Source organism: Heterocephalus glaber, unplaced genomic scaffold, assembly GCF_053883595.1.
Source record: "Heterocephalus glaber isolate CG9 unplaced genomic scaffold, H.glaber_assembly_v1.0 deba00001465, whole genome shotgun sequence".
NCBI classification, from domain to species: Eukaryota; Metazoa; Chordata; class Mammalia; order Rodentia; family Bathyergidae; genus Heterocephalus; species Heterocephalus glaber.
In genome coordinates, this window is record NW_028258312.1 from 5603042 (window position 1) to 5627038 (window position 23997).

Below are 23997 nucleotides of genomic sequence, written 5' to 3' on the forward strand. Positions count from 1 at the left end.
AGCCAACGGGGTGGGGGAGAGTGGTGCTGCTGGCACCCACACAGCTCACCTCCTCGGCACTGGAGGGGGGGGCTCTGCACCTCCAGTTTTTTGCTGTTTTGCACTGTGAAGTACATCTGAGGATTTTATGTGGCTATGGTGTCCCTGGGCCTGCTCTAGAAAGTTGTATAACAAATTTCTTCTATGTGAAGATCAACCTGATACCAGCAATATTGAGCTACTGAAATCTTGATTTCAGGATCTGCAAAGAGGTGAACCTGAAGAAGATAGCTTGTACAGAACAGTCCCTTCGGAGCACGGCTTGTTTACCCTTCGTGACTGTGCAGCCAGATGGGAGCAGCAGCGTCTATCAGGAAGAAAGTATCAGGTCACGTGTTGCCAGCAAATTAACTGCTTCCAGATGTGGTGGAGGATGCTTGTAATCCCAGCACCAGGAGACTAAGGATATGCATTTGAAGTCAGCCTCAGCTACATACTGTGTGCAAGGCCAGCCTGAACTACATAGCAAGATCCTGGGCATGGGGCTGGTGTGGCTTCCACGCCTCCATCACAGGGGCTCTCTGATGTCCAAGAGGAGGCAGCACAGCTCCTTGTCCTCCCCTCACTCCCAGATCCTGATGTCTTCATAGAAATCAGCATCCTGGTTCAATTATCACTGCATAACGAACCATCTCAGAATATAAAGACTTCAAATATCTTCAATATTAGGGACCATGAGTCTGGTTGCATCGTGGCTTCTTCAGCTGAGCCTGCCTGCATCATTCTTGGAGCAACATTCCATTAATGGACATTCTCAGTAGTATGCCTTGAAAGAACATCTACAAGACACCGATGGATACCATTGCTGCTGTGCATGATGAGAGGCACAAATCTTTCTTGCTGAGATCAGAAATATGCAAAGACTTCTCTTCTCACAATTGTTCTTCAATATCACAGTAGAAGTTGTAGCTGTGCCCCAGAACTGAGCCCACCGGCTGCTGGACGCCGAGGCCTGAGCACCTGTGTGTGGTGGCAGGAGCGCCATGGACTTCCGCTGCAGCCAGTGTGTTCGTCGGGGGGCCAGTACCTTCCGGTGCGTGGCTGGCATTCGCTGCCCCCTCTCAGCCATGACTCCAGTCCTTGGAATTAGTGCTACTGGTCTCACTTTCAGGGAAGACCCAATAACAATGAGATCAACTTCATCTTTGTCATACTTCATGGCTCTATGAAACTGTTCTGGTAAATTTTCACCAAAAAAGACAATCTCTGGCTTCATGATAGCAAGTGGTTCATCATCAGGTGGGCACCTGATTAAAAATATCTCCTCATACAGCTTCACAGTCAACTTTACATTTACAAATCAAGCAAGATGCTGTTGCAAAGGAACCATGACACTGAATTATCCTTTGGATTCCTGCAACTTGTTCCAAGGTATCTATATTCTGGGTATAGTTGCAAAGTAGTTTTCCTTCTTTATCTGATAAGGCTATGAACTGATGACAGAGAGATGGCTGGAACTGTCCAGGACATATTTCCTTTGCAAACCTGAAGAATGGTCTTGGATCTTTTCTGAAATATTCAATATCAAACATCACTTGAGGATCTGGAAGATCTGGGAAGTCAACAGCAAGGCGAGCATAAATACCATCTCTTGACCTGAAGTCAGGTATTCCACATGAAACAGATACCCCAGCTCCAGTTAGAACTATTATTTATTTTCACTCTTGCAGTAATTTCACAGCATCTTCAATTGTATTAATAGCTTTTCTTTTTTTCCTTTTCGGTGGTTCTGAAAGGATATTAATGACAATCTGCCACAATGTCATGTCATCTAGTTTGGGTGGTGGAACTGTTTCTGGTAGTAAATCTTTAAGAACTGTTCAAGGATCTGTGCCAATCATGAGATGTTGTTGAACAAAAGTATATGGACCTATCCTCGGCCTTGGAGTCCAGTCACTAGAGCTGGCATGCGAAGCCCTGTCATTGTCATCACTTTCACAGGAATGAAAGCCGTTGGTGCTAATGTCATCACTTAACAGAAGGTTATCTCCTCTGCTCCCGCTTGACGCGCAGCACTCTACACAATTTAGATATCATAGAAAGTACCTATCCTTGTCCCAACCTCCCCATATTCCCCCTTGCCCAAACAGTAATATGGACACCAAAAGATTTAACAAGACTTATAAAAAAATAAGGCACATTTATTTTGATATGGTAATTTTAAAATAGAAAACCCCATCTCAGAACACCTGTATTCAAATGAGCTGTGTAAAAAGACACCTTGTGGTACCTAAAATAGGTTTATGGTACCTATGGAATTGCTTCTTCTATGTTCGTGACAATGGAATAAATTGCACCTATCCCATACTGTCAAGTAATGAAAATATGCCTCTTTTTTTTCCTACTGTTGAATGATTCAAAATCAGATATAGCTGGAAATACCAAGAGTCAAGAGGCTCATTAGAAAACGATGTGAAAATCAACTATGTTTATCATAAGGGTTGAGGGATTGCACTTTTCCACATATTTTAACACACAATGTTTTTGTAACTTGTATGCATGATTGCAACCATTTTGGCCAATAGCTGTTACCCACCAACCTGTTATTCAATTTTGGTCAAACAGGTACTTTTGTAAAACTAATGAAGGATCAGTAACACAAATACTTATAATGATCTCTCCACAACCCTCAACACAAACATAATTAGTTAGCATTTAACCTGAGATACAATCTGTTGAGAGGTTGTCTTTAAACATTTCTTCATTTGTTGCCATCAATTTATACTGATAGTGGTAGTTCATGGGAGAAACTCAAAAAAAGGAAAAGAAAAAGAATCCTGGTTGATAGCATGGCTTTTTTTTTCTTTCTTACTCAACTGGTTTAAAAAAAAATCACATAATTCACGTTCTCACAGTAGTCAGAAGCTAAAATAATGTACTTCTTTATTGCACATCAAACCAAGAAAGTTGTAAAAGCCATTGCTTCCCAATCAAAATCTGAAAGTCAGGTTCACCTCAACCGGATTCGGAATGTGCTGATTTCCATAGGACTCAAGTTGATCTCACTTATATTTTGGGCGTCTGGAGGTGAATGCATCAAGGATAATGATGAAGGTGTGAGATTTTCAATAGTAAACTTGTTAAAAATTTTCTGTACCAACATCTGAAAAGTAAATGACATAAAAAGTATCTGTTTAGATAAATTCTGAAGCAAGATTAGTAACACATCTACACATTCAGTATAAAAAAAAAACAGTATTAGAAAGAATAAAACAGTATGTTTAAGTTTCTCTGTAAACAGTAATAAGGAGAAAGCAGTAAAACATGTATAGACCTAAGGACTATCCCTGGAGGGAAAAAGGAAGCTGATGTAGGCCATGTCTACCTTATTTTGAATTCTTTCTATAATGCTTATAAATTTTATCCTGCACAGGGATTACTTTTTTGACAAAAGAAAGGATATCTACAGACCAACAAGCTTTAAAAATCCTCAGATCTTTCAGTCCATACCCCTAACAATGGTGGTTCTCAACCATCTTTTCCTGTTGCAATAGAATTTAAAGACAGGACACAGGCTCTTATTATTCTACAGGCTCATGATATTTTTGAGTCTAACTCTAGGCAGAAGGTCATTTGGAAAACACATCAGTCACCACTGCCATATTATCCTAATATGTCTCTCTGGCTCAGGTAACTCTCTTAAAATTCAATGTCTTAATGGTTCAGTGCTCACAAACAAGTGTACTCGGGTGATTAACAATAAGGCAGAGAACAAATATAATGAAAAAAACAAAAAGCTGGTGCCTTTTGTTATTAATTCCATGTAAGGCAAGGTAAAAATAACGGAGCAGCTAATCTATCCAAGACGCCTGGGGCCTCTATTGATGTTCTCTTCTTTTCAGACCTTAACACACATGCTAATTTGAACAGCCGGAACAGAATCAATGGAGTCTGGTCTTTGGTGCATCTGTAGCATTTTAGATGACATCTGGGGCAGCTGAGGTGTCTGGTGGGGCAGACCTGTCTGTGTGCTGCAACCAGCCTGGCTGCCTATGCTAGGTCATAGCTTGCTTAGTGGCAAAGGCAGGAGACTGGAGATTTGTTTCCCTCCAAGGAAAGGCTTGATGAAACTGCCAGTGAGACCAACTCGAACAGAAACCAAAAATAGGCAGCCTTCCAGTAGTGTTCAGAGTGAGGATGTGTTTGGCTTGCACAGTATTGACTCATATGCAAATCTGGATTAATCAGAAGACTTAGACATACATTTATTTCCCAAAAGGAATCAACTGACTGGAACTTTGTATGGCGCCTCTGGCATCATGATCCATTATTTTATTGACCACCTTTTCAATGATTATGCTATCACTTCCTTATGACTATACTAGTTATATACTAGTCAAGCTTGCCTTGGTCTCTCCAGGACTTGGCTTTACCACGGCTGAATGAGGTGGTATGTGAGCTTGTGTGATCTATGAAAGGAGGAGATGGGGAGGGGAGAGGTAACGAAAAGCCAAAGAAATGAAGGAGCACTACATTAAAAAATGTGCAGAGTCTACCCATGCATTTTAACGTAGACAAGCAAAGAGAAAGAAGGGGGAGCAAATGCTTTCTTAAGATGGAGAGATTTAAGCTAACGTGCAGGCTAAAGGAAAAGTCAGTGAAGCAGCAATAAAAGAGCATTGCTGGACTTTTTTCAGAAAATGAGGATTTTAAAGCACACTAACTCGATCATAAAAATAACCTGTTGACTTACCTTTCCCTGAGTAGTAGAACAAAGCAGCCCCGTGTCTCTGCTAGGGAACTGGCAGTCAAACCCTTTCCTGTGGAGGATCAAGGCTGCCTCATCAGAATACCCAGTGCCCACCTGCAAATGAGCAGACCACCAGACACCACAGCTACATGAGAGCAAGTATTTCTAGTACTGCACACAAGATCATCTTGATGCTGGTATTCCCAAACCACATTGATTTAGCGATGAAGTCAGGCAGATGCATTTGTTTCCAGATTCAATGTTCATTGAACCCTTCTATGTACTGCATACTCTACTTCCATCCCCACTGAGCCACGGGAGATTAAGTGCCAAGGTTACTGGTTAAGCCACTTCATAGTACCTAATGATGTAGGTTTCCTTTTGTTCACAGATTACATACTTTTTTACCAAGGTTTCTTCGAGTATTTTGTTTTTATTTTTAATATACACATCTGTTAAATAAAATGTACTCAACAACAGTTCTTATCTGGTCCCAGAATGATATACCATCTTTTAAAATTGAAACATGTTTCTTTATAAAGTTTTGCTAATTGCATTAACATCCTTAATCTTTAATGTATTGGTTCATTATTTTTATACAAGAGACATTTAAAGCCAATTAGTTATGCTTATCACTTGTAAAGCGAGCCCACATTTATTAGTTTGATGTACCATTTAAATTCACATTATAGAAACTACTCTTCCTGGGCAGAGATAAAGAAAAATACTAAACATAACCAGACAGTTACAATGATACGATGTTTATATTTCCTTGCTGTAAAATTCACTGTATTCATTTAAATAATATCATCATGCATGGTTCAGGTTTTCACGTATTTTAAAAATTACAATTATCTTAATAAATTTTATGTTACCTAAAGCGGAAAGGTGTTTATAATAAGAAAGTCAAATTAAACATCCTTGGAAAATTTAAGAAATGTAGTTATTCACAGAAGAGTCATGGAATGCTCAGCAGTGATACGGTGGTAAAGATGGTCTTTCTCCCTTCTCTGGCCATAGAGAGAAGATGGTCAGCCTCTTGATCATCGTCACCAGAGGAAAGGATTTTTTAATGTGCTACAGAGACATCTGTAAATAGCTGCCAGCATCTTTACCACTGCCTTGATTTTTGTGTGCCTGAATAGCTTAAAGCTGTCCTCACCTTAAACTCTCGGCTTAAACAACTTTACTATGTTATGATGTTTCACACTGGTACTCTTCAGTGGTATCACTAAGGTTTTGTTTGAAGGGAGAGAACAAAAAGTCATTTTAGGGAATTCATTGTCACCACAGGACTACCACACACACTGCATGTTTAAATCATATGATAAAGATGTCTAATGAAACTATCAACAAATGTCACCCCCGCCAAATAACAGAAAAATAGGATGTAAGAAAAGCCTTCCTTTATTATATATGTAAGACTCCTGGAAGAATAAAGAGAACTAGATCATGTGGCAATTCTGAAGCCTGGGAATAGTGACTAAGTATCAAGAGTTTCATTGTCTGTAAAATGGAGCTAATGACTGTCTACTTACCACACAAATTCACTGTGCGGATTAATCTACTGAAAATATTAATCCACTGGCCTCACAGAGCCTTGTAGGACAGAATGGCTAGTGCAAAAGCTGTAGAGATGAGTGCTTCAGAACCTGGGCTGGGGGTCAGATAGTCTAACTTTGCAATCTGTTAGCTACTAATTTCAGCAAACCAGGTTTTCCTTTTCAGTGAAATAGAAATGAAATAGCATAAAAAGGACTTGGTCCAATGTCTGGCACAAAGGATGCCTCAGCAAGTCAGCTATTAGTATTTCTATCAAATAAGTAATGGTGATTATTTTCTAAAAGTCAAAATAAACAAATTAAACAGTATCCTTACTTAACTTATTCATAAATTGCCTTTATTGACATTACAACATTATAGCTAAAGAATCAGGGAATCCTTAAATTAATTATATGTCTGTAGTTGTTCATCAACACCATAACAAAATCCTTATGTGGGTTCAAAGATTACTCTCTTAATTGTACTCTTTAAGAAGCACTTGTCACTATTAACAAAGCATTTGAACATTTTAACTCACTGGGCCATCCTGAAAAGCCACTTGATGCAGGCATCGCTAAAATGTCGGCAACACATTTGCTCTTGGAATAATGAATTTCTAAGGCCTTTAGCAAAATTAACTTTGGATTCTACTTTTGGATTCTGCGACAGATTTAAACCAACAATATGAAAGCAGACATAAAGTCATAAAAATTAAATTTTACTGATAGAAAAAGTTATACTTTCTGTAAAAACTAAGAGTACATCATTTCTGAAAGGACTAAATGAAAGAGCAATCATCTTGTCCAAGTTTTAAAAATCTAATATTCATGAAAGTATCAGTTTTTCAAGCAAAAATACCTGAGGCAAAGCAACAGTTTTTTCAGATTCAAAATCTGTCTAGACATTTTATTTCCAAGAAAACTGTTTCTCAAAGTAGGGAAACTGTGAATTTCCTTGAATATGCATGCAGGAAAACAGATACCTTACAGCAGTCACCCTACACACTCTAAGAAAGTAAACAGACATTCAAAGAACTGTTTTTCCTTTCACTACCATATGAGTAATCTCTGGACCCCAAAAAGAAGGGAAACGCCTGGGGAAAAATTTTACAACCTTTGAAGTTCTGCCACACACAATATACTAGGTCACTGCCTTCGTAAAATGTTAGGTCCCAGGGGAGGCCTAATCACTGAAGTATGGTTAAGGAGTTCAAAGTCAAGTGAAATCCACTCCAAAACCTATTCCTGGAGATAAAACCAGCATCTAGCTGATAGACTAGGCTGGGCTGGCAAAGCTCCTCTGGCAGGATGGTGCAGTGTGCGGAGGATGATTTGGTTTGTAAAGTGAACCACTACTTAAAGCGGGGCTTTGAGAAAGCTGGATCAGAGCAAGATTTGGGTTCCATCAAGGAACCAGTTATGTGACTTAGTGGAAATGATTAAGTCTCTGTAAATTCAGTGAAGTGGGTTAGACCCCTGATGAGTCCCTCTGAGTATCAAGGGCCAACTCCAATGACAATAATAGCAATTGCTAATGTATGTGCAGCCCTGCTGTGTGCCAGATCCTGTGCAGAACGCTCTTCACTAATTAATCCATTTTACCTCACAATAACCTTTAAGATGGGTGATTTGCAAGTTTGCATGAATATGTTTAAAAGTACAGGAAAATCCCCATCAAAACATTCTCTCTTATATTCAAATACCAATGACCAGTAATGACCCTGATATCCCTCGTGGTCTTTTCCCCACGATGGTCAGCATATCCCTCCTTGGGTGTCCCATTATTACTGAATAAAGGAGAAGAGACTGACAGGACAGTCCTCAACGTTTTCAGCACTATCCTTCCCTACTTGTTCCCAGGGAAAGAGGCAGAAAAAGGCTCTGAGGCAAGATTTAGAGTCCACTGATGGCATCACCCAACTCTTCTGTGTACTGGCTGTGTGACCTGGAATGTGACCTACCATCTTTAGCTCAGTTAGTTTCCTCTTCTATAACACGTGATGGCGGTATTGTGTCTTGTTTAGGGTGAGGAAGCTTTTTTTATTAGTACACATTTGCAACACAGCAGATACATTCATCACAGGGCCTTGGTACATGCACACATTACATCTCAATGTCTTTTTCTCTCCCCTCCCCTCCGTCCTCTCTCCCCCATCCCGAGATTCTCTTATCATCTGCAAAAACTCTTAACTCACTGTTTCCTATAACCTCTATTTTACTTTGCTCTTTAGATTATTTATATTTTGGGTTTCTCATATAAGAGAAACCATGAGCTATGTAAGCTTATGTGGCTGATTTACTTTACTTAAAATTATGCTCTCAAGGTGCATCCGTTTTCCTACAAATAACTCAAGTTTATCCATCTTAATGGCAGAGTGGTACACCATTGTGTATAAATGCCACACTTTTTAAAATCTGTTCATCTGTTGATGGACGGGTAGGTTAGTTCCAAGATTCAGATATTATAAGCTGTGCTGCTATAGACATGGGCATGTAGGTATCACTGTATTAAGGTATCTTTACCTTTTTCAGGAAAATACTCAGAAGGGAAAATAGCTGGTTGGAATGGAATTTCTATTTTTAGTTTTTTGAAGAATCTCCATACTAATTGCCACAGTGGTTCTGTACAATCCCAACAACAATGAACAAGGGTTCCTTTTTCTCCACAGGTTCACCAGCATTTGTTGATTTTTGGGTTCCTGATGATAGCCATTTTTTTCTGGAGTAAGACGGAACCTTGGTGTTATTTTGATTTGCATTCCTCTAAAGGCAAAGATGCTGAACATTTTGTTGTGTACTTATTGGCCATTTGTACTTCTTCTGAGAAGTATGTATTCATCTTAACTGTACACTTTTTCATTGGGTCCTTTATTTAGGGGGTCTAATTTTTTTGAATTCTTTATATATTCTAGTTACTAGTCTTCTGTCTGAGGAGTAGTTGGCAAATATTTTTTCCCATTCTGCTGTTGTCTCTTCACTCTGTTGGTCATTTCCTGAGCAGAACTTTTTTTTTCTTTTTGGTACCGGGGATTGAACTTGGGACCTTGTGCTTGCAAGCCAGGTGCTGGAACCACTGAGCTAAATCCCTGGCCAGAGCAGAACCTTTTTAATTGAACATAATCCTATTTCTTGATTTTTAGTGTTGTTTCTTGTGCAATCAGGATACTGTTCAGAAAGTCCTTGCCTCTACCTATGTATTCAAGAGTTTTACCTATTTTATCTTCCAACTTGGATGTGATATATGATCTTTTTAATGATTTGTTACATTCTATTTGCCAGTATCTTGAGGATTTTTGCATCTGTGTGTTCATTAAGGAGACTGGCCTGTAGTTTTCTTTTTTTGTTAAGTCCTTGTCTGGTTCTGGTATCATGGTAATGCTTACTTCTGGGAATGAGTTTGGCAGTACTCCTTCCCTGTGAATTTCATTGAAGAGTATGAGGCTTATTGGCATTAGATCTTCCCTAAAGCTCTGGCAGAATTCCACAGTTAATCCTTCAGGTCCAGAGCTTTTCTTTGTTGGCAAAGGTTTTATTACTGTATCTATTTTGTCGACTGGCAAAGGTTTTATTACTGTATCTATTTTGTCGACTGGCATTGGTCTATTCACAGTTTTTACATCTTCTTGGTACAACTTTGGTAATTCATACGTGTCTAGGAATTTCTTCCTTTTTTCTAGGTTCTCCAATTAATTGGAATATATGTTGCTGAAGTAGTTTCTTACAGAGCTCAGGATTTTGATCCCAATTATAATTGATTACGATTTCATTTTTCTACCACCACTTCTTTTTCTTTTTTGTTTTTTTAGATATGGTTTCATTATTATTCTAAGCTAGACTCAAACTCACAGATCCTCCTCCTCAGTGCTGGAGTAACAGGAATGTGCCACCATGCCTAGCCCAATTTTCTCTTTTCTAATTGCATTGATAGGGGTTTTTTCTTTCCTTCTTTTGACAAGTCTGGCTAAGGGTTTAAAATCTTTTTTTTAGTCTTTCAAAGAACCAACTCTTTGATTCAATGATCCTTTCTACATTTTCTAGTCTCTTTTTCATTAATTTCCACTCACATCTTTATACTTTTTAATCTTCTATTAATTTTAGACTTGGATTGCTCTTGTTTTTTCTATGACCCTGAGATGCATCATTAGGCTGTTTATCAGGTTCTGCTCAGTTCTTTTACCGTGTGGATTCACAGCTATTACCTTTCCTCTTAGAACTGCCTTCACTATGTCCCATCAGTTCTGTCATGTTGTATTCTATTGTCACTCGATTCCAGAAACTTTTTAAATTTCTTCAGTGATCTATTAATTATTCAATAATGTGTTGTTTAATCTCTATGTTTGTATAGTTTCTCTCTCTTTTTTTTTGCTGTTGACTTCTATCTTCACTCCTCTTTGATCCAACAGTGTGGAGGGGATTACTTCAATTCTTTTGTATTTATGTAGCCTAAGATTCTAGTTCAGAAAAAGTTCTGTGTACTGCTGAGAAAAATGTATATTCTGTTGTTAGATGAAACACTCTGTAGATACCTCTTCAGTCCATTTGTTCGTTCAATGGTGTGGTTTAACTCTGATAATTCTTAAGTTTTTGTCTATTTGACCTATTTGTTTAATTATGAGAATGAGATGCCGAAGTTCCCAGTTACTACTATACTGGTATCTCTCAATGTCCTTCTATTTCCAGTATGAACATAAATGAAGTTAGGATACACCTAACTTCATAGCTATTTGGTGAAGAGAATTTACAAATGTCATCTCTTCCTGTTGAACTGTTCCCTTTGCCAGTATGTAGTGGCCATCTCTGTCTTTTCTGAGTAGTTTTGGCTTGAAGCCTAACTAGCCTCCCAATTAAATGTATACTTTTCTTTAGGCTCTTTGGTGCTTGTCGCCTCCCTCTCTGTGTATAGGATTCTTCTGAGTATTTTCAGCAATACTGGTCTCATGATCATGTATTTCTTTTAGGATTTCTTTGTCATACAAAGTCTTTACATCTCTGTCAATTTTCACTGCTAACTTTGCAGGATATAGAAGTCAGGATTGACTTTGGGGCAGGGGGGTAAAAAACTTCACTCTATGCTCTCCTGGCCATTAAGGATTGTGCTGAGAAATCCCCTATAATTCTGATATGCTTGTCTATATAAGTAACTATGTAAGTCTCCTTTTGCATTTCTGGAATTTTGATTATGATGTGTTTTGAAGAGGTTCTTTTCTGGTCATGGCTATTTGAAGTTCTATATGCCTCTTGTAGTTGGGTACTGAATTTTTTCCCTAGCTTTGGAAAGTTTTCTGCTATAATTTCTGTAAATAAATATTTTTATTTCTTTTAAATCTGAATTGTCTTCTGACTTTTTCATTATCCCTATAATTCTGATTTTTTGAATCATCTACCAGCTGTTGGATCCAGCTTGCATGTTGTTTTTTTTGTTTTTAGGGTATCACTGAGTTTATGATCTGCTACATCCTTGTCTTCAATTTTTGATATTCTGTCCTCATACTAGTCAAATCTGCTACCCATGATTTCTATTCAAATTTTCCTCTCTTGTATTTCTGCTTACTTCTTTTTCATAATTTCTGTTTACCAAACTGGTCATTCATATCTTGTACTGTCTTGTTTAAATTGATTACTTTGTTTCTCCCTTAAGCTTGTAAAATATTTTATTTTTAAGATCCTTTATTTGTTTAATAAAAATCCTCTTTAAAGCATGCTAAACCTCTTTATTTTGAGCTCTTCTAGTATCCTGAACATTTTGTTTTTGAGTTCTTTGCCTATACTTTCTTCACTTCAGTGTCCGTGAGACTAGCTTTTGCAAAATTAAGGGTTTTGGGAGGTATCAGGGTTGCCTTGCTTTCTCATATTTCTATGTTGGTATTGTGGATTAAAGATCAGTTAGTGTTTAAACACTCTGTCGCTATTGTGGAGATCTCCTTAGTTAGAATCTGTCTCACTGAGATGTGTCCTTGTCTTAGGTTATGTTCTGGTGTTTGCATCCTTTTCCAACCCACTCAGCATAATATTTGAGGGTCCTCTTACTGTCTAACCTTCTTCTGGGGACTTGTGTTTGTGGAGATGAGTCCCCCTTCCTGGGAGCCAGGGTTAGTATTTGACTGCTTTGTTTCTCTGCATTGTCTTCAGTTTCTCCAGTTTCCCTGAGATTTCTAGTTGATTCATGGAGCTCTTTTTCCCTTTCTTTTTGCTAAGTTGTTGTTTTCTATGTGTTGCAATTCCAGGTTCTAAAGAGACTATGATATGCTGCTGAATTTTATTCCACTATCTTCCTCCCATTGTGGGAACTTTAAATAAGGTTCACATAAAGCACCTAGCTTGCTGCCTGGTACACAGTCAATTTCAGCTATGTCGTTTTAAAAAGTCTGAGGAATTATTAACAAAGTATATTAGGAGTATAAGTCAAAGGGACACCAAGATGTACACTGGCAATAAATGATGACTATTTCTAATCTATTTTTTAAAATACCCAATAGTTTTACTTCATTGTTAGTAACAATCATGACTGCTCATGACTGAATGATCACAGCTAAGAATTACTTGCCACATATTTATGGGGCTTTAAATGGCCAAGACCTATTGTAAGCACCTTGCAGACATCATTGCAATCCTGAGCTGTTACCAATGAGGGAATCAGGATTCGTAAGAGTTAAGTGACTTGCTCCAAGTTACAGGATAGTCAGAAGTAAAGTCACATTTAAATGCAGGTGGTCTGACTCTAAAGTCTCTGCTGTTCACAGATTCTTTTTCTGGCCTTTGCTCTAGCTCTAACAGTGCTCAAAGAAAACTAGCCAAGAGAGAAAAGATACAGATTCTTTTTGATGTAATATAACAAATACTTAAATGATAATTTTTATGATTAACATGTTCCACCACCTCAAACCACTAGAGCTACATGCACGTCTGTTCCACCAAGCAAGTTGTACCACTGGTGGTAGAAGTGGAACAATCATGTATGGACAAGTCATGCATGTACTACAGGTGGTTCAGGCCACATACGAATTACAGTCCCGTCATGTCATGAGGTGTTAAAGTTTGGAAAAAGAGACTATGTGACTAACAGTCCCGGCAGAACTAAAACCATGGCTTATCAAAATACATATCCATTCAAAAAGCAAGGTTTGGAAATTATAATAACTACCCATCTACCACTTATTTCATACAGAATTAAAGGCCATTTTGAAAATTATGTGTGCACACGATGGCTTCTAAGGAAAGGAACAGTGACTATGCCTCTATAAGTAGAAAAAAACTTCAGATGTGAGAGTGGTGCTTCTCATTCCCCTCTCATTTCAAAAGAAACTTGGTATGTTAATGTCACAAGGATCATAAATCACTAAACTTTCAGAAACTGTAATAAATATTATGTTTAAACCCAGATTTTTCTGGGGAAGAGAGGATCCTTTACTCTGGCCATACTCTCCAAGAGTATCACGACCCACTCCTTCTTATGGATTTCAAAGGTGTACACAGACTAAGGTAGAGTGAAACATGCAGCAGGAAAACTTTTCCAACTCCCCAGATTCTTTGAAAATGCCTAATGCCATTCATCTTCAGTATGATCTGACAGCTGAAAAGGTCAGAAAATTACATACTTCTTTATATAAGTCCTGCAATAGGAAATAACCAGTAGAAATTAATTTTTCAGGGCACTCATTAAAATGTCCATTAAGCGTTATACTGTTTTGATCAACAAGATAAGATGACAGATAGAAAGGGAAGGTGAATGGTTGTCCTCAGATATGTACAACAAAGGAAATTTTTCCCATAATTTTCACCTTTCCTGAAGCTACAGAGATCAATAAAGCACCAATCAATCCTCATAAGAAAACCAAAACAAAGTAAAAACCTTAAACTGCTTTTTCTAAGAAAAGAAGAGGAGACATAAGCAAGTGAGAGAGAAAAGCTTATCTGAAAAGCTGAACTGATGCCAAAATGACTGGTTAACTATTTGCAAGAAAAAGCTAACTATAAATCAAAATCTCATAAGAGTTAAAAGTGTTTTATATATACACAGTGGTACCTCAGGTCACAAACGAACACTTTTGTTTGCAAACAATTTGGTTCGCAAATAGAAGTGTTTGGCAAAATCTGGCACTCTGTATCAGGTGACAAACATGACCACAGCCATCTTTACCACACAAACACAAATGTGGTCATCTTTTCCAAAATCATAGAACAGATTAAGTTCATGAACGGAGACACCACTGTATGTATATACATACAGAAAGACAGACAGCCATTTATGTAAATTGAAATATTTTAATAAAAAAGCAGTGGAAGTAATAATAAGAAAGCTTAACTACAAATAGCTTTTGAAAAATATGAAGACAGAATGGTGCCGTGAAACCTGGCTGAATACTTAACTGAGTTCCTCTTTGTCTTTCTATTACAGGCTGAACCTGCAGCTCCAGCCTTCAGAACCCTCACTGAGGATCTCATGGGATTCACACAGCATTCTTTCTCTCAAGACTCCCTTTTAAAACAATGACCCTTTCCTGAACATGGCTCTGTGGTGCTCCTGTTCTCCACTTTTCAAATCCTAATAGAAGCTTCTCTGCAGTACATGAAGTTCTTAAAAGCGTAGGTAGGGAAAGAGAGTGATCGTGGGGCTGGGGATTTAGCTCAGTGGCGCTGCGCCTGCATTGCAAGCGCAAGGTCCTGAGTTCGATCCCCACCACCAAAAAAACAGAAAAAAGAAAGGCAGTGATAAGGAGAAGAGGATAATAGGCACAGGGGATGAGAAGGCAGCAGCTAAACTACAAGACCGCAATGGGAATGGGCTCGGCCACACATACGCCATGGGCAGGGCTTCAGAGAGGTCAGTTCCCCTCTTTATCTGATTACAAATATACAGCATGTATTCACTTCCCAAAACAGACATAAAATACAAAAGTAGGATATGCCTATACAAATATAAAAACACAAACTTATCTAACACTGTATAGGACAATTTCTGAAAAATTATTCTAGAAACAGATTTAGTAATCCAGTAATTCAAATACAGTACCACTCTCTGAGGCCACAAATAGCACTCAGATTTAGAAAAACTTCTGGGTGGTTTTATTTTAATCATTTAATCTATAACCCTTATTTTGCAATTTAGGAAATGGAGATAATTAGCAATTTCCTGAATCATTAGGAAAGTTTTTAAAAAATTACTAATTACTGAGCTTTCCTCCCCAGAGAATCAGGATCTCGGAGATTGGGAAATCTGTAAAAGGCTATTTTTAAAAACTCTCTAGTGTGATGTGGACATAGTGATCTGAGCGCTGATAGTTGAATCTGCAGAACCAGTTCAGTGGGTTATTTCACCTCCAGCCTGTATCTTGGCCTCTCTGTGTGTCCCTTGAACCCCTAACACCTTTATCCACAGAGAGTCAGGAAGACCAAATGAGGTTTAGAACTGAGGAACCTTCAGACAGAGGCTGCTAGGGGCTGGTCAGACAAGAGTGTCCTCTATCATTCTGCAGATGGAGGCGGTTAGGCAGGAAAAGATACGCCAGGGTGGTCCTCAGACATGTCAGTCATGAAAGCGCTGCAGTGGTTAAAAAAATGCTACCTTCAATTCAGGTCCCTGTAGACCTCTACTCTTGCATGGAACCCAATCTCTATGTCAACATTACTTCAAGGGGAAAAATGACTGCAATCTCTGAAATGAATAAGAAGGACGTCCTCACAAAAATGATGTAATTTCAATTTCTACAGAAAGTCAGTAGTCGCTGAGCCTGCAGGTAGTGAAGGTGGCTCCCCGTCTACCTGTCTAAAGGAGAGGAGCAGTGGGAAGCCAGGTGGATGCAGTGAGTAATTTTTTTTTCAAGTTCTTTATATATTCTAGTTATTAGTCCTATATCAGAGGAATACCTGGCAAATGTTTTTCATAGTTTATAGGTTGTTGCTTCAGTCTGTTGACTGTTTCCTTTGCTGTGCAAATTTTTAAATTTAATATGATCCCATTTCTTGATTGTTGGTGCTCTTTCTTGTGCAACTGGAATTCTGTTCATGAAGTTCTTGCCCATGCCTACTTCTTCAAGTATTTCACCTGTTTTATATTCCACCACATTCAGTGTTTGTGTCTTTATATCTAGGTCTCTGATCCATTTTTATTTGATTTTAGTACAGGGGTCTAGATTCATTCTTCTGCAGAGGGCTTGAATGCGCAAGGGTGTCAAACAGTTTGGTAGGAAATAAGATTTTGATCTGGGAAGTAACTAGGCTTCTATTATGTGAAGGGGGCCAACAGCAGGAAGAATGTAAAGAAGTTACCATTAAAGAGAAGTGGTATGGGAAACTAGTGCCAGCTTTGGATAATAGAGGGTCCTATACTCTTCTGATCAACCCAAGCTGCTCCCAGAAAATAAGCACATTTCAAACAATTATGACCAAGAGCCATCTACAAGTGAGGCTAAGGGACAGTAGCTGCAGTTGTCCCTAGAAATCCCTGGGATCCTTAGGTAGCTAATGTCCTTTACCATTTATGCCAGGAGGTGGTAATCTGAAGCCCAGTTTTTGGTACTCTGCACTCTATCCTTTCCTTTCCTTTTAGCTCTAGAATCAGGAAGGCTATCTATCCCTGGGCTGTTTCTTCCATGAGCCATCCTAGTCTCCACAGGCCAAAAAGTAGACTCACAAAAGACTAGGAAAATAAATTCCTAGAAAGAACACCCTCACTATTCACTTATTCAACAATGACTTACTGAGCCCCTGCTATGTACAGGCTCTGTTTCAGGCAGAGGGATACCAAGCATTCTACTTCCACAAACCTGTGTGAGCCTCCTATTTCCTAAATTCCTTGAGATTTATATTCCATTATCTTCTCCTCTTCATTATCTCCTCCTCCTCTTCCTTACTAACCAACCCAATCAAAACCTGCATCACCTTCTCCGAGTCACTCTTCCCTCTTCTCTTTCCCCTCAAAAACGGTACCTCACACACATTCTCCTTATTTTTTGTCTTTATTTCTCTTCTTCCACTGATATCTAAACTCAAGAAGGCAAGGGCTTTTGCCTGTTTTATTCATAACCGCAACCCTAGTCACTTTGGCAGTAGCTGGCAAATGGTAGACATCAGGCAAATCCTACTAGTTCACTCACATGATGAAACACGTGTCTGGCACAAAGAGATGTAGATACACAGTGACTCTAGCATTCACTTGTCATCAGTATTACAAGACATATACTATTTTACTGCATTGCCAAGCAAAAGTTCCTTATCTTGGACATAAAATTTGGAAATACTCAATTATAGGCATTTATTCTTAGTTTAATTCCACTCCCTTCATATGGTGACTACTCTTTTTTCCTACTGATGCCACTTACTTTGAGGAACATACCACAGAATTCTTAACCACGTACCACATCCAGCTAATTGTATGTGTATTTCCAACATCAAAGCAGCTCTACAACACATGAGAAGGGTATCAAATGTCTAATCCTCATTCTTTCCAAATGCAGTCTTTTTTATCTTAAAAATGGGCACATATGTAAACTAAAGCAGATGAATGATTTCATTTCACACCTAATAAAACCTTCCCATGCTCCTTCTCCAATATTTCTTCTCAATAAAGGTTTGCGTTGTAATAATTTTCAAGAGAAAGATATGAAAATACAAAAAAATAATTACGCACTATGGTCTCTCCCTAACTCCTGAGAAATGATGACAAACAAGAAAAAATGATTGGAAAAGTCACTAGAGCTGACCAACTTGGTTCTCCTAATTATGTGATCCAAGACCAGCATTAGCTTCTCAGCCATGAAAAGAAGTTACCATCCCTGATCTGCTCACCACACGAAACTTTCCTGAGGGTCAAATAAATTATTTTTGGGATATGGTCTAAACTACAAAGCAATTGCCAAATGAAAGCCATAATGATTTTGACTAAGGGGACCTTCATAATCATTATTCAAAGCACAGTAAAGTTTACAGCAGGTTTTGCTTGCTCTCCTTATGCTTTAAACCAGTACATATAGGAAGTAATTTTGTACAGATATATTTTGGGATATACCTTTGACTGAATTGTCCGGAGGTTAACCAGATGAATGTCACAAGGCAAAGATGATAGTAACGGGGGGAATTCATTCAGCAGGTGAAGGGTAGGCAAGGAGAACTCTGCTTTTACTGTCATTGGAAAGACTGGATGATTCAGGAAAGAGGAAGTTATGTGGCTGAGAAGGGAAGGATAAGCAATCGAGTTCATTTCTTCTTTCTATCAAGAAAAAACAAAAACATTTAAAAGCTGTATTTGCAATTCCCATCATATTAATTTATGAAGTAATTCATAAAGTTTAAATATAAAAATATATTTGTACTCCGCCTTTATTGTGTTCATATGTTTAAAATGTCTGATCCACTGATTTAATACTAAAAATACTAAAAACATTTTCCACATTTTTGGATAAGGTGTAATTTTTCATGAAAACTCCCAACCTACCACAAAATTCTCACATTACAAGGACTGTGATGACCCTACTATATACTATGCCATTGATGTTATCTCTCTCCTTCTGCAGGTATCACTGATTATATTCTCATGGTTTCATTTATTTTTTTTTTCATGGTTTCATTTATACACTCAATAAGATCATAAAGGCATATATGGATTCAAAGCTATGCTCCATAAATGTTACAAAATCATAGAAGGTAAATGTTACCCAACAATGGGGCTTAAAAGTACTTCTCAAAATAAATCCAATTTTAAAAACAGAAATAAACAGGTGTCATATCTAGATCACCTAATTCTTTCTTTCAATTTGGCAAATCATTGCCAATTGTTTCACTCTATTTTATTCTAAAAACAGGAACTATTATATATGTAATTGCATAGTTGTTATAATTTAAAAATTTTTTAGTCTTTGCTGTGATTTATGCTTATTAGGCAACATTTCTGTATGGTTAAACATCAAATAAATCTACCAAGGTTAGAGATACACATATGTTGGAGGACATACAAAATTAAGTAAACCAATCTCTAAATAGAACCTTAACCAATAATGTCTAACAACTTAAAAACAGACACAAAGAGAGAAAAAAAATTTATAGAAATGTCCTTTGATCACCAGCTACATGTGAAGCAAATTTAATTTTTCAATAAAATGACTATTTCAACTGATATTTTCTGATTCTGCACCCTTTTTGTAATACAGGACTCAAAAAGTTTGGCTACTTATCTGTGTGAAAAGACAGCATTTATAAAGATATGGAGCTTAAGATTCAGAATGTCAGATTAGCAATGGACAGAAGGGTGCTACCAAAAAGCGAGTAGCATCATGCCAGAGGTTAATAGTAGATGTCATTACAATTCAGACCATGGAGAGAGAAACTGAAAGGTAGCAGAGGGATGCTGCAGTATTAAGATACTGCCAAAAAAAAAAATTATCCCTGAAAGAGTTATATGAAAACGTATCTATTCCACATTCTGTTTTTAGAAAAAGATTAAATAAAGCATATAAAATAATATTCTCCAACAATAGAGCCACTTAATGCAGCTTGTAGAATAACATGAATAGAAAGAGAACATTTTCAACAGGACACTTAAATGTACTCCCAGTTCAAAGGACTTTATAATCTAGGTCAGGATTGCTGACAAAATCATTTTTTAATAAAAGAGGAAAGATTCTAACAAAAAGGAAAACCTGCCTTATCAGATTCAAAAGGCATGAAGTCCATTCTACATCAAGATACATTCAGAAAAAGCTCTCTGGCTTTGTTCTAAATTCTTGGAGAAATTCCTGAAAACTTCGGTGAGTTGACAAGATACTTCTTGACTGAGCTTCTATATCTTAGAAGCAATGATATGCAAGCCAGATCAGCTTCACTGACTCTTGGTACTTGCCCTCAAATGACACACTAAAAAGACTTGGGGTGGGGGCCTTTATAAGATAAAGATTCCTGGGTCCTAACTCAAATCTACAAAATCAGAATGTCTGGAAGTGAGGTTCTGGGAATGTAAAGTTGAAAAGCTCCTGCAGGTGACATGCATCAAGTCAGCCACACAGGGCTCTGCTGGGAAACTGCCTGTTCAGACACCCCTCAACTTTCTAGGCAAACAGGTCTTCTGGAATAAAAAAATGTAAGCTTCACCCTTTAGCTGTTTTTGGATTCAATAAGCAAGTTTCCAACTCAAAGATGTTTTGATGAAAGTCTTGTAAAAGAAAACAATGTCATAAAGGCCAGTACTCTGAGAATTAAGAACATGCAGTTTATTGCCCTTAGCAAGATAAGAAAGAGAAGCTGACACAGGAGTTTTGGTTCTGTGCCATCAGCACAATGAACAAACACCACTCACTGCTGGAGGCCACTCACACCAGTGAGGCAAAGTCCTATCTTGGTTCTACCATTCACTTACTTTCTTCCAACAAGGGGCTCAACAGGATATATAACTACTGAATTATTAGTATTTCATTAGCTTCCTAAAACAATAACCTTCTAAGTCTTAGGATAAACTAAAATTATCTACCTGCTATAGATAATTTTATGTTTGTTGAACCTAGGAAAGGATTTTCAACCATGTAATAACTGATACTGCTACTATAAATACTATGTTGTTTCTTGTTTGGCTTCAGACAGTGTTAGTCTAGCTTTCTCTCTGAGCTTGCTTGACATTAAAGAGTTGCAGCACATTCTGATCCAAACCACACAAAGCTGAGATCTTCCTCACTGAGCTGCAGCCCTTATTCCAGGAGGCAAAACCTGCCAGACTCTGTAGTGCCCTTTAAGACTCACTTGAGCTCTCTGATCTTTCAACATCAAGGGCTTCCACTTCATCTAATCAAAATTTGTTAAATTATGTAAGATGGTAAGAGATCATTTTTTAGTCATCTTTGTTTACCCCATTTGACTTGACGTATGGTGAGACCTTAACAAATGTTTGTTAAAGTAAATCTATGAAGTAAATGCAATGTAAATAAATGAACACTATGGAGGGAAAGAAGGAAGTAAAAAGGTGAGCAGGGAAAAAGAGAATAAATGAACATATATGGAAGCACAAGATTTAGGAATAAATATCACCTAGATCAGAAATGAACACTGGGAGTCTGTGACCAAGCTTTGTTTATAGACATGTTTGGGTAGGTATGGATGGTACTAAAAACGTTTTCTTTTTTTAAAATCTACTTCTTTAAAAAAAATTTGTATTAAAAAAACTTCCAAAAGTGATTTTTGGTGTTTTAAAAACTGGCATTTTGAGTTGCACTGGGCCAGCATTCCCACATAGAAAACTTGAGATAGAGCTGAGATGTGGCTCCTCGTGGGATACATTTTCTCAACATCACTACAGACACACTGTCACCTTCTGTAAATCTGGCTCATGTCTCCATGACATCACTTTCCTAAGCCCTATGAGCATTTGTGTTTTTGATCTGATTTCTCTCAATTTTGTCTCCTTACATGTAAAGAACTGGTACCCAGAGGTAAAAAAGCACACTGTAACAACTGAGTAGTTCTGGAGCTCATCATCTCCTTTACTGTACCAATGACCATCAGCAAGAAAGGGGTAGGGAGTAGGAGTCACAGAATCAAATTTTGAACAGATCACTGCCAGAGACAATTCCGAGTTCCTATTTCTGTTGACCCTTGTTGATCATTAATATAGATAACTGTTAACCTTATGTCACCACAGTCCTCCTTTGGGCACCTTTACATCCCAGTGACTATTATTCCAAGCCTTTGTTCTCACTGCCTTTCTGCACACACTCTGAAGAGAACACCCACTCTCTTTAGCCATCCTGGCGTTATTTCCCAGAGGCTGTAGCAGGCTCAAGACTTCCCATTAAAACCTTTACCTTTATTGGGAGGTTCCCCATTTCACTTTCCATCATCAATATTTTAGACATTAGAATCTGAGTTGAAATTAAAAACATTTTCTAGACAATTTAGGTTACAGGATACATAATATTTTCTAATAAACTGTTTTTAACCAATTTTACCAGAAATTAAAATGTATTTTCTCTTCTCTAGTCCATTATTTTATTTAAAAGAAACTACTGATTTAAGCTCCAGAATCTATAGTTGAGTAAAAGATCAATTTAAATAACATTAGATTATAAAAACATTGGATCAAATTTAAATCAATTACTAAGGAATTTTGAATGGGAATCAACAGATTATTTAATGTCTAAGTGAAAGCTTTATAGATCTGACATGAAAATTTTTATTGCCACAGTTAACAGAAGTTTTAGAGATGAGTGTCAATATAAAGAGGAAAACATATAAGCCAGAAACATTCTCAGTAGAAGCAAAAAGACAATAGCTTCCAACATTCAGACAATCGTTTTCCTGTGCAGTTTTAGCTCTTAAAACTAAGCCGTTTCATCAGAAATTCATGTAAGCTAGAAGTCTCAAGAATTGGAATACATCTTGACATCTAAAATAGATATTAATTATTTTCTTTAAAAGATTCTAATGCTACAAGACTTCTTTGATTTAAATTAATTGCTTCCATTTCATTAAGTCAACTAGTATTTTATTTATAGGGCGCCTACCATAGGCAAGGAGGCCTTGTCGGTTACCCACAATGAAGTGGGCACATTCGTGGAATCTAGTAGTGGGAACAGAATGTGCATACGATGAAGAGACAACAAGCAGAAATCAGAGTATTGTGGCATGATGAGCTATAAAAACTCATTCACCTATGCATTTTATAGCCACTTATATGATATACAGTGGGCACTTCATCTGATAGAAACAATCCCACAAGCAGAAAAACACATAGCCCCTACTCTCACGGAGTTACGATGTAAAGGAAAAGACAGTCATGAAATAATCACACACGTATGTGAAGGTGATGCGCAGAGTTCAGCAGAAACATAAGGGAATGGGAGAAGATGTGGTCAAGGAGCAGTTGATTTGAGTTCTGATGTGAACTACTCTTGAGCTGTCTGCACAGCTCAAGGGGATGCAGGGGCATGGGCATAGGTGGCCGGGGGAAGAGGCCTTGGGAAGAAGCAGGCTCGGAAAGTTTTCAGTGAGCCTAGAGCAGAAATGGTGAGAGGCATGCAAGAGGTGGGGGACAAGGAGGGCTCGAGCCATGAGGAGCTTTCCAGGTCACAGGAAGGATTTCAGCCTGTTTACTGATGACAGGGAGAAGATGCCAGAGGAGTTAGAGGGCAGGGGCTAGATTTTGTTTTTAAAAAAACAAAAATAATGTAAAGGTACAAATTCTCAATGATGAATGTCATCATATTGTATACCTAAAATGTACCAATAAACTTGATGAATTAAAAAAAAAACAAAATAAATAAACTATTTTGCCTTCTGAGTTAAGAATAGGTATGGCAGAAAGAGGAAGGCTGGGTGGACGTGTATGGGCCAGATTTAGGATATGACAAGATTTAGGACACGACTGAAGTAAAGAAGTTTTAGATGTGAAATTTCTAGGTGATGACAGCCATTGGTGATTGCTGCTCCAAGCTTGAAAGAGGCTGGCGGGAGATGAGTCTACTTGTAGGTGTCTGGCTCAGCACAGGAGGGATGGCAGTGCTTTTCCAGTAGAGAGGGAACACTGAAGACTGCCTGGCTTGTGGGGAAAACAGGTCATGAGAGTGATTTTGGACATGTCGAGCTGGAGGTACACCTACAAACACAGAAGGAAATTCTGGGAAGGATTCAGACAAACACCAGGAAGGACTCGAGAGAGACAAGTTGGGAGGTCAGAGATGAGACCAAGCTGGGGATATGTATTCTATGGACTTCATCTGTGCAGCAGTCATAACTGAAACCTCAGAGTAGAAG

The 23997-nt window shown here is 38.0% G+C and overlaps 1 protein-coding gene across 1 annotated transcript in view; it reads right to left on the reverse strand.

Moving 5' to 3' along the window:
- Nucleotides 1-2905: 2905 nt before the first annotated feature.
- Nucleotides 2906-23997, reverse strand: part of Man2a1 (mannosidase alpha class 2A member 1) — a 170146-nt gene continuing 149054 nt past the window's right edge. The window contains exons 20-22 of the mRNA XM_004841766.4: nt 18275-18475; nt 4733-4843; nt 2906-3142 (exon numbers count right to left, since the gene is read on the reverse strand). Of these exons, the coding sequence (XP_004841823.2) occupies nt 2990-3142; nt 4733-4843; nt 18275-18475 (465 nt within the window). The 3' untranslated portion in view covers nt 2906-2989. The remainder of the gene's footprint in view (nt 3143-4732; nt 4844-18274; nt 18476-23997) is intronic.